The 12,311-nt window shown below is 40.4% G+C and overlaps 1 protein-coding gene across 18 annotated transcripts in view; it reads right to left on the reverse strand.

The window, feature by feature from the left end:
- Nucleotides 1–10,335: 10,335 nt before the first annotated feature.
- The window catches only part of ptprt (protein tyrosine phosphatase receptor type T), a 211,218-nt gene continuing 209,242 nt past the window's right edge, over nt 10,336–12,311 (reverse strand). For all 18 annotated transcript variants that reach the window (XM_048254125.1, XM_048254123.1, XM_048254139.1 and 15 more), the window contains one exon: nt 10,336–12,092. In XM_048254125.1, the coding sequence (XP_048110082.1) occupies nt 12,039–12,092 (54 nt within the window). In that variant the 3' untranslated portion in view covers nt 10,336–12,038. The remainder of the gene's footprint in view (nt 12,093–12,311) is intronic.

A 12,311-nucleotide genomic window follows, 5' to 3' on the forward strand; every position in this document is an offset into this window, starting at 1 on the left:
GTGGCTGGAGAGGAGGCCGGACTCGCCTTTCAAGTTGCGGAGCCACAGCTTTATAGGAGCTGACAGATTTATCTGTGAGAAGGCAAAAGCCTGAGCAAGCATATGCCCTCCCCAAGAGCACTGCTAGGACAAGCAGTCATATAGGGATCCTCAGAGCCAACACTGAAAAACAGAAAATAAAGACGTACAATAGTTATTGTACAATAACTATTGTACGTCTTTTCTGTCGCTATCTTTTTCGCTTTTTATTCTGACACTTTTGTTCATGTTTGTGTGTGTATGTTTTGATCTGATGGTGTTGTGGATCTATTACTATGTGTGTGTGAGAGAGGGAGAACGGGTTTCTCTGTTTCTGCATGGTTTTTGAACTGGGTACTCTTGATTACTGTTTTGTCATAAAATGGCTATAGATACATTCTGGTGCTTACCAGCAGGATCCACACAAACAGTCATTCTTTTGTTCCATTAAAAATGGAGAAATTGAGAATTTTCAGTTTCTGTGGTTCCTTCCTTATATGAATATGGAATATATCAAAACACACGCACGCGAGTCTGTTCCCTTTGGACTATGTCTTTCCCTTCTGCCATCTGAATAATTTTGTAAATCGCATCAAAAATGACTTTGTCAGAAATGTGTTTTCCACTAAGTGGACCATGTAATAAAAATCCAGTTATGTAGCACAGTCTTTATAGAAATTAATGAGTGGAAATGCAATTTCTCAGAAATCCAAGTCTGGACGAAGACCTCTATTTGTCTACTAGGTCTATACATTAAAAACTGATAACTTGGATCCATAATATATACAAATCCTTTTATATGTAGCAATTAACTTCTATGTTTAAGGAAACCCCATGTAATTGATAATGTAGTTAAGATCAGAAAAAACGATTTGTAGGTCACTTTATAAAGTAATCGGTAACTGCAGGTGCATTGGATGACTAATGAGACTAATTAAAGGTACTGTCAGCGGTTCTGTATGACATCATGTCGGTTGATATTTCAACCAATCAAAACACCAGAGAGCGAACCAATCCCCTCCCCCAAACTCCCCTTCCAGTGATTGGCTGGAACAGTTTTGTTATGCTCCATTTTGTTTCCAGTTCATGGAGCCAGGGCCATGTACGAAGATCAGTTTTTACAGTGTGCTCACTAGAGAGCTAGCTTATCGTGAGGAGATATTTGCTGAATGTGACAAAAAGTATTATGGGTTGGCAACCCATAATACTTAAAACCCCACACTTTGCGTGGCGTAAACATAGTTTTAGAAAACTGGTCTAATTTTTTTGAATGTTAGCACCGCTATCACATCTGGTGTAACCAATTCCACTGATTATAGTAGAAGCTGATGTGTAGCTTCCCTCTTAGAATCGCTGATGGTACCTTTAAAGAAGACCAAAAACATTAACTGATGAGACGTTAAAGTGCTATGCTACTATTGTTACCTGTACAGCTACATGGCATAAGAAACCGACACGCCAGACTCTTGTCAGCAGGCTGGGCTTAGCGCCTGACCCAGGATGCCTCTCTCTTCCTATTGTCTGTCTAGCTGAGGCATCACAGTAGCCACCGTATGTATTGATAACGCTCACAATCCTTCTTTGTTGGCAGGGGCTGTTGAGTACATTCTTTTTATTATTTTCCCATTACCCAGACCACTGGGGGGCCCGTGGACCGGGGAAGGACTGTAGCTGCCCAGCGTCCCATTTTTGATGGGAAGAACTAGCCGGTGTGAGATGGACCACCCTGCGGCTTCACCACAAGGACCGGGCCAAACTGTAATGACTTCAGAGCCCATTGATATCTTTGCCCAGCAGGCCAGAATCCCATCCCACAAACTCGCTCTGCTCACATTTCAAGGGTAACAAAAAAGAGAGAGCTAGGGGAGAGATTGAGACAGATAGATGGAGAAAAAGAAAGAAAGAAAGAAAGAAAGAAAGAAAGAAAGAAAAAAGAAACTGTAACCTGCAGACCATATTTTTATATGAAAAAGTAGAGCTCACTTCTGTTTAAGGTACATATTTCCACTGATGTTGTGTGTTTACCTCTGACTCACTGGGGCCTGTGTGCCATGTTTGTGTCCACACAAATGGCCCATAGTAGGAATCCTCTCCTCGTGCCCCCCCCCCCACCCCCCTCCGCGCTCCCCGTACGATCCACGAGTCCCACAGTAGTCTGCTAGCAGCATAAGGGAAGGAGCAATGTAATCACAACACCTCCTGCAGAGACCTTGGGAATGAGATGAACTTGTGCTGAATTCAATTTAATAACCCCATCCCAGCAGCGTTGTGTCCTCCACAATAACATTCTGTCCTGGGCCACATGCCGTGTGTGTGTTTATGTGTGTGTGTGTGTGTGTGTGTGTGTGTGTGTGTGTGTGTGTGTGTGTGTGTGTCTGTGTATATATTTCACTGTCACAACATGTGCACTGGTTCTAATGGATTAATCTATCTGTCTGTACCTCAAAAAACCTGTGTTTTGCAAAACGCCAGTGTCTAAACACATCACGCTGTAATCAGACAAGAAGCATCTGACTTGTATTAGATGCCGACCTTCACGGCCTACAGATTTAGCTCTGTATTAATCATCCCAGATTGCTCTCTGTGAAAATTACCTTCTATCTCGCCACAGACAATTACTAGGTTGGGTAGCCATTATCACAGTGACCTTATAGAGCCTGAGAGTGGAGGGGTGTTGGTTATCTGCTATCACTGTGCGTCTGAGAGGGAGAACTAAATAGTGCATATCATTTTTACGTATGTCTATAGAATGGTCTACTACACCTTTCCCCCATAGGCCAGTGTGCTCACGCCAGGAGCGATTTGACATCAGTAAAATCATGACAAACAGCAATCATCCCAATTATGGAACACTCTTTAGTCATTTGGCCCATGATTGCAGCCATTGGGAGAATGAGGCGTATTAGGAGTAATAGCCATGTTCTGTGAAATGATGCTATTACAGGTCATCCAGGGCATGTTGCTCCCCTGGCTTTGGCTCACAGTGAGAATGAGGTGCAGGATTCCATTTTTCCTTCTTCTTTTCCTTCTTCTTATTTTTGTTGTATTTTTTGATCAGCTGCTTGATTGCTTCCTTGTGTTGTTGGACAGTCCACTGTTAGCGAGGGGATGTGTGCTGAGGGTAGCCAGTGAAGTAGCCCGTACCACTGTTGTTGTTGCAGTTCAGTAAACAATGTGACCCAACTTCGGGTGTGTGAGAGAGGGAGGGAGGGGAAGGATGTTGTGTGGTTTTATTGACATTTCTGTCATTGTCCTTTTTCTAGCCGTTTATGCGTCTCTGGACATCCCCTGTCAGCCTTCTCCCGGTCGGGCTCCAGAATCAGTGATGAGTGGCAGTCTTTGGACTGAAACCCCCAACCCTGTCCTCTCCTTCTCCTACCCCCCCCCACTCCAACAACACTACCCCCCTCCCCCAGTCCTGGTGGCATGGTGCCACTGCTGTTTTTAAATCCACTGGCTGACCTCCACGTGTATCAATCTCAGCCACCATCTGCAAAGCCCTGCAGCTCCTGAAGTCCTCCAGAACTCCACAGACAGCCCCGGCTCCAGCTCTGGCCTTCTCTCCCCACACACACACACACACACACACACACACACACACACACACACACACACACACACACACACACACACACACACACACACACACACACACACACACACACACACACACACACACACACACACACCGGCCTGGCATAGGGCCAGCTGGCCAGGCCAACACACCACATATGAGACACTAGAGCAAGCCCATCCTAACTGCTTTTATATTCAAGGTCGAACCAGAAAGAGACAGAGAGAGAGAGATAGAGAGAGCGAGAGAGAGAGAAAGATAGAGAGAGAGAGAGAGAGAGAGAGAGAGAGAGAGAGAGAGAGAGAAGGTGACAATCTGCACTGTACGCCAACCAAATCAGGCCACAGCATGGTATTTGTTGGAGATGAACTATTTCAAAGAATACGTTCCCGTGACTGGAAAACATTATTTCCATCCAGTGTGTTACATTTTGATTGTTATAACTGCGTTACTCAAAGGGTTTTCAACAAAAGGGAAATGTGATACGATTACTCTTAAATGAACCATGAAATTATCTATCATGGATGACTGTCTGCCTCGTGGTGGGCTGCTTCTCATGTGAACCTTTTTAGATGCCCTGTACTACAGACTTTAAATCACACCATAGTCATTAACGCACAGCCTTATGGCACAGCAGACCATAGTAGACCACCACATCAGACGATCCCACTTGGTGGGGGGAGACCAGCGACTCCCAGTCCTCGGGCCATATATCCTCATTAAAAACCTAAAGTGCTGTCCAGAGTGCCATTTCCCTGTGCCAGCGCCTGGAAAAAGCCATGCTCTTCCTCATTCTACTCTCGCTCCCATCGAAATGTCATGACACATCTCGGTTAACTGGAGCCATCCCACTCCAGCCATTTCCACACTCCTTGAATGTCAACAGAGATACGCTGGAGATATTGCTATGTTGCAGATAAGAGCATTGCTGTTGTTGTTGTTGTTGTTGCTTTAAGGGAGGAGAGCAACCGGATGGACAACCTTACTGCAGCCTCAACCTCTGTGACCCCCAAAACACACACACACACAAACTCCAGCTGAGGAGGAGATTGACAGCTGTCATATGTCCATTCACGAGTCAATCAACAGCAGAAGCACACCATGCTACTGGAAGGTCCTGTAGTGTTGCCTGGTGTGAGTTATACAGGTTAGCCAAGTGTGAGTCAGGGCGAGAAATAACTTTTTTCTTTAAATGCATGTTTTCATAGTCATAGATATTTATGTGTCCCCATGGTTTTGTGGCCTTTGTTTTAAGTAACACCTTTTAAATGAGCTGTTAGTTTCAATGAAGAGATTCCCCCAATTAAGATTCACTTTACCTCAAAACAGCTTCATTAAAGGGACACTAAGGCCAACCTGAGGAATGTTTTTGTAGAGTGAGGCAGTGACCGTCAGCATTTTAAAGGTCTGAGCTCGCTTGAAACAGAAAGGCTGTGGGTCCCACAAGAATAGATTGGACTTCACAGCCTTTACACTGGACCGATTTCACAAAATTACACAATTTGTCACTTGCTCAGAAATAAACAAATGCATCAAGTGTGTGCTCAAAATAAATTGGACCACTCTTGCGGAGGCTATTGCATGCCAATCCTGGCATCAGGTTATATAAAATGGTATTGGTTGGAATCTTGTGGTGGAAGTTTCCAAAACCCAATTACTACAAGATTATTGCATTAAATGGTGGGAAATTCATCATATCATTACTTAATGACTGCTGTACAATAGTATTTTGTCCAGAAAGTCCTTTCTTCTCATTGCCCAGCTCCAAACTGATAACCTTCATCAAATTTATGGGGTGAAATCCAGCAGCAGCTTTCATTAGCTGCCTTGTCATAATTAAAATTTTATACATTCTGGTGGGGCTAGCTAGTTGCAAGGGGGATCTTTTTCAAAATCCCTCTGCGTGAAGTTCTTCCACAGGACACTTGAAAATGACCTTTGTCAAAATGGCATGGAACTGACAGAGATGTTTTTGTTTATTAATAAATAAATAAATAACATTATGCTGATACCTTTTGCTTTTCCCAAATACAATGTAGCCTACAGGTGTAAGTGACTTTTCATCAATCCAGTTGCAATGGATGAACTGTGATGAACTGCCTATGTGATTGTTTAGAGATTTTAAAGGTTTTATAACAATGCTACATCTTCTTTGGCTATTCTACAATCTATTCACCTTTTCAGCACCAGTAGGCTACTTTCTGTGCAGCCGCACACACACACTCAGGCATGCCAAACAAGCATACACAAAAGTTTCAAGAGTGGGGGATGGAGTAAAAGATGGAGACAAATTGAAGTGTGATTTATTTTTGCGGAACGGATGTACAGGACTGAGTGGCAGTCATATTTTGTACCGCTATACGGTACATCTAGTTTTATTTGTGAGCTGAAATAATAATGCTGATCAACAGAGTAAATATTGCATGGTCCCTGACCCAAGTTCCTGTGGCCTTGTAGCTGGCGCGAGCCGAGTGGGGATGAATTATTTCTCAATGAGTATGGTAAGCCCTGAGGCAGGTGGTTGTGATTGACAGCCAATGTCAAATCAACCCTGCCACAGTTGGGACCTGAGCGGGTCCACAGGGTCCGGCTCACTGTGCCAATGCGGCATCATCATCACCCGAAATAATAAGGCAAGCAACCTTGACAAAGGCCATGTCATTCCAATCCTACGCACTGTCAATTGCTAAGTCTGTGTGATCTCACTAATCGAGTGTATTTGAAGGAGTGGGCTAAGTGATCTCTCCAAAAGCAGGGCTTCACATCATTACAGGCAGGTAATGATGGGAAAAGGAGACTGCAAATGAGAGCAGGATTTTGAGATGGAATACACAATACAGCACAGGGCCGCCCGCAGGAATTAGAAGAAGACTTTGACACAACATTTTAATGACTGAACAAAATGGTCACATAGTGACTCTCGAGGAGGAGAGTTGCACTACCAACTGACTGTGTCGTCGTTAGTCACGATTTCTTTTTACTCTGTTCAGTTCTGTCCTCATGGTCTGATTATTCTCATCTTTATTGTTGCATTGCACAGTATCACTGGAAACTGATATCGTCCACCAGAAAATATAACACATTTTTCATCTCATATCTTTTAATGTAGCCTGGGCATTTCAATGACCTGGAAGACTTGAACTAGGAAGGCATTGACAAAACTTTCATGTTCAAAGATGTGGTAACACTTTATATTAAGACACACATATTTACCATTAATTATCTGCTTACTAACATGTAGATTAGTAGGATACTACATTTTTTAGTCATTATAAGTCCCTAATTAATATCTTATTCTGCAAGACCTTATTCTACCCCTACTAGACCCTTAATCCTAATTACCCCTCATTCATAGTTATTAAATAAGTTGTTGCATATGAATTATGACCTAAAGATGCATGTCTCAGTGTGGGCCTTGTAAGGTGGTAGTGCCACAAGAACAGTTATTCACTCCTATCAATACTTATCAAAGACGCTCTTTTCAAATGGAATTAGGCACTAAACCACAAGTGCTAATAGTGTACAAATAACTCATAATTAAGTCTTTGTAATGCAGAATATGTTCCCTATTCTAAAGTTGGGTCTTTGTTCACATTTAATTCACAATTAATTTGGCACTTATTAACCCCCATGTGTTATTAACCCCCATGTGTTATTAACCGCCATGTGTTATTAACCCCCATGTGTTATTAACCCCCATGTGTTCCCCAAACTAAAGTTGCCTCCTATTCACACTGTTTAAGTGTATTACAGCGCACACAAGAAGCAGAAGAAGAAGACAGTACATATACAAAAATCGATTTTAGTCCCAACTTTAGAATAGTGAACATATTCTGCATTACAAATACTTAATTATGAGTTATTTGTACACTATTAGCTCTTGTGGTTTAGTGTCTAACTTCCATTTGAAAAGAGCATCTTTGATAAGTATTATTAGGAGTGAATAACTGTTCTTGTGGGATTACCACCTTACAAGGCCCATACTGAGCCATGCATCTTTAGGTCATAATTAATATGCAACAACTTATTTAATAACTATGAATGAGGGGTAATTAGGAGCTTACATAGGGGAAATTCTTAATTAAGGGTCTAGTAGGGGTAGAATAAGGTCTTGCAGAATAAGGTATTAATTAGGGACTTATAATGACTAAAAAATGGCTAGTATCCTACTAATATACATGTTAGTAAGCAGATAATTAATGTTGAATATGTGTGTCTTAATATAAAGTGTTTCCAAAGATGTTTTACAATATGTATTGTGCCCTTGGAGATGAATTCCATTCCATTTTATTTTTCTTCCTCAAACACATCATGTTTTTGTTGATATGATCTTCTCTCTATGACTCACTGTATTGTGTGATAGGGGGATAGGGAGGACTTATTTTTTTCACCTGATATCTGAAAGACACTAAAATAGCTGTGCTGCTCCTTCTGAGAGGTCTGGGTCTCTGAACACTTATCTCACTTCAAAGCCTATTGGGCAGAAGAACTGTCCTTCAGATTCCACAAAGTGCTCCGGAGCTCTGCCTTCCACAAAGTGCTTCAGAGAGGGGCTCTGCCTTTTCTCTTCACAACTCTGCATTTGGTACTAGGTGCTTGAGAATCACCTTCAGGATGTGTAACTGCAATGCCACCCATTCCAGGGTCTTGCTTATTCACATCCTGTAAAGCATTTCACCCTCAGTTCATCAAAAAGCCTCCTGTAATGCACAGTCCACATACCAAGGCTGTAATGCACAGTCCATACACCGAGGAAGTGTGTGAGTGACTCAAAGTTCACTGACAACATGGACGAGATAATTGGAGTGAACCGAGTTAGGAGACTAATGTGTTAGCAATTAAATCCTCTTATATATAAATCTCTCTCAGCAGACACTACACTTAACCAATAGCAGTGCCCAAAAATGTTATATAAGACATCATTAAATTGTTGACAAACAGTTTATGAGTGAATGTGTATTTGGATATGATGCATACAATGTACTGTATGCATGTACTTCTAGAAAATAATGCGTATATTGAATTTGGCTACATCTTTACAAAAAAGAAACTGTGATATTATCCAGTTCCTCTTTCAACTGGTTGAAGAAGGTTGGTGAAGAAGATAGCATGAAGTATGGTTTTAAAATGTCACACACTATGCATTGCAGATGGTTTACCTACTCTGACTATATTCTAACGTTGTTGTCTGCTAACCTTTGATGTTTCAGTTTCTACCATTTACAAGGCTCACTCTATTAGCCTGCTGCTTTGGATGTTATTGTGAAATGGTGCCTGTTTACATGAACTATTTGATGCCCACATTCTAGCCCATGAAGAGGCACGCAGGAGAACATCTTTCAAGTTGTTTACTCCTATGATAAGGATAGTGGAACAGGCTGTTTCTAGGCTGCATATCAGATTATGCCATTTCTGGTTGCTCACTGGGTCATCGCTGTCGATACAGTATTGAATTATCTTTCCAGATTAGCAATTCACTCTCTACCTTTGGGTACAACTGCTGTTATTACTGCAGCATAGCAAATGTAAGTTAAAGGTACAACAAATGCAATAAGTGGGACCTGATGTCCACTGGGGCCAGGCTATTTTGCTTGTGCCTAAACAATATTGTGAAAAGAAGCATCATGAACAGTAACACGGACAAAAAGGTGGTTTCGTGGCTTCTAAACAAATAGTTTGCCACACAAATAGACCTTGAAAGTTTCAGATGTTGCATCAGGTTTCACTCACGCCTACAGTATACTGGTACATATTGCTAACATTTTGAAGGGATGTAATCCTGTCAGTACTGGCAAACTGTAATGATTGCCATCTTGGTAAAATAATGTGTGATATGTTGTTTAGTTTAACTGTACTCATCTAACATCAGTACCAGCCTTTTACACCCAGTGAGGTAGTCTAGTTTATAGTAGTGGGTATTACACCCAGTGAGGTAGTATAGTTTATAGTAGTGAGTCTTACACCCAGTGAGGTAGTCTAGTTTATAGTAGTGGATCTTACACCCAGTGAGGTAGTCTAGTTTATAGTAGTGGGTCCCTCCTTGTACAGGCTTACTTATTCTACTGAATTACAATAATGATATACACATCACTTTACTTGAATAGGCTTAGTTTCACATTAGGAGGTGATTTCTTTTCACACTGCAACAAAAGAATAGGCTGTATTTTAGCCTTTTTTTTACTCTGCAATTGGATATAATATAATAACTTTGTTTACAAGAACATTATGTGCAAAACAGACTATAATATGATACTGATATGAATGCAAGTTCTAACTTCATGAGGATGCAGCTAAAGACACATTTAACCACCTCCTAACATTTACAGCTTAAAGGCTTGTGCCTTGAAAACTTCTGAACAATGTAAAATGATGTTAACCAAAAATGTCAAAACATTTCATCTCATTTCATCTATCTATTCAAATCCACTGGAACTGGACCAATGGGTGTTGTGCTGTAGCATGGTTATAACATAGCTATAAGTACAGTCGTAGTTCAGTGTAGGAAAGCTTAGTGGAAGCATTAGGTTTTCTTTTCACTCATACTACACTTTGGTATTAGAGGTGCCCACTAAATCAATGAATAGGTTTTGTGCTTCCCCATGTGCATCTAGAATACTTTTGCCAACCCTCTTCATTATACATCTCCTACAAAAGGATGCTACAGTATGTACATTCATGCCTTGCATTTCACTGTTTAAAAAATGCAATCATTTCAAGGTCATGAATTCAACTCTCATGTTGCGTGTCGGTCAACATTTTGGTCCCTTTATTGATGTTACCACAATTCCAAACAACAGAACAACCATGGCAAGTAAATCACCAATGCTAAATATCACTTTGCTAGACAAATAAAAATAATGTTCAAATACAACAAAAAAGATAGAAGGAAAATAAAAATATAATGCAGGCAGTGGAGAAACAGCATGGACATTTGAAGGACAGAAAAAAGAGTGCATCCACACTTTTCAAATACCTATCTTAAATTATTTCTCTATTCTTCAGAGTATCATCATTCACAGTGTCCAGAATTCAGAATACCAACTGTTTTTGAAAGATCAGTTTCCATTTCCTAACCTTAGACAGCTGTATATATTGAGCAGAACATTCTAATGACAAACCTGGAACAATACTGTACAAAAACTGTTCTGTATACAGAGAACACAGTCAAAACACGGTTAGCGTGCAAAGGTCACTCAAGAGCTTGCGTTCTAATTGCAAGATGATCATTTCTTCATCGCTGGGTAGAAAAAAAGTAACAGGTTTTGTGATTTGTTTTTTGTTTTTTTGGGCTTTGTATTCTCTTTTCTCATCTGATATGAATGGGAGTTAAAGTCAAATCAAGTATTCTTATCCCACGTCTCCCTACCTTAGTACCACTAGGTATGTTGAATCTATAGTGGTGTTCCGGTTTGTACAGTTAGCTTGAGTGTTTCCGTGCGATATCAATTGGCACTAGCAATCACATGACACCGCTTGCCTTTTTTCTGTAAATGCTCAGTACTGGAGGTAAGGATGTGCAAAATAAAGTGCAAAATGACCAAGACAAAATTTTGATGTATTTAAAAAAATGGCATGACCTTTCACTGCCTGTGGCATCTCAATAGTTAGGGGATAGTAAAGCTTCAACCACCTTTTCACTTGCGATGCAGCAAATCCACACTAGCAACATTACTCAAGCTTGGCATAGGTGGCCATACCACAATACTGACATATTAAATTAAAAGCAGACACAAACCAAAAAACAAAACAAAAAAAAATCAATACAAACAACTATTCAAATCCCCTTAATAATAATAATAATAATAATAATAATAATTATAATAAAAACATGTGCATTCGGGTGTAAGCACAAAACGTATGCCATGACTTCATATTTTAGGAACCACAAAAGCATTATAATAAGAAAAATATTTATGATTAGGCATGTTTTTTTGTTCAAATTTTAATTGAGCTTCATTTTCCCTTGGGAAGCTGTACATTGCTCAATTATAGTCTTTTTGGTTCACCCCTTATGGCATCCAGAGCGTTTCTTTGTGGTAATGTATACACTTTAGTCATTAGTCTAGTTTTCTTTACACAGATGGGAACATTCAAGGTATATATCTAAAAAGTACTGTACAATATCACATCATAGTCCAGCATGCACATGTGGATGCTGGACATGGACATAAGAGAAGAGAAAACAAGTGTAGTGTAAGTGTCCATTTTTTTGTTTTTGAAAGGTTTGGTTTTTTTTATCTTTATTTTTTTTTTCCTCTTAGTGGATGTAGATAGTTTATCCTGCAACATAAAATCAGACGCCATGTGTCGTCCAACAGGAGCATGGTCTCTTTATTTGAACAGTTTCTCAGAGCAGTGGCCTCTTCAGCGTGCTTCTGTACAACGTTGAGTGTCCAACATGAATGAGTAAGATGTTCAGTGTTTCTTCGAACTCTCTCTCACTTTCTCAGAAAGAGTTGAGACTCTCCAGCGCTACTTCATAACAGAACCTGTACTGTTCCTGAAAAGCAGGGTACACTGACATTAGCCCAGTCTATCACAGATGCATTGCACCAGTTTATGCAACAATATACAACCTAGATCTCTAAACAAAAATCAAAATACACCCTTAAAATGAATGTGTTGAAAACACATCTCTATGTCCAGATAGGGACAACACTGTTTGTGTTGTTTCAAACACATTGCTTTTGTTATTCATTTCAAGATTGTACACAGTATG

This window comes from Alosa alosa, chromosome 10 (assembly GCF_017589495.1).
Source record: "Alosa alosa isolate M-15738 ecotype Scorff River chromosome 10, AALO_Geno_1.1, whole genome shotgun sequence".
In the NCBI taxonomy this organism is placed as follows: domain Eukaryota; kingdom Metazoa; phylum Chordata; class Actinopteri; order Clupeiformes; family Clupeidae; genus Alosa; species Alosa alosa.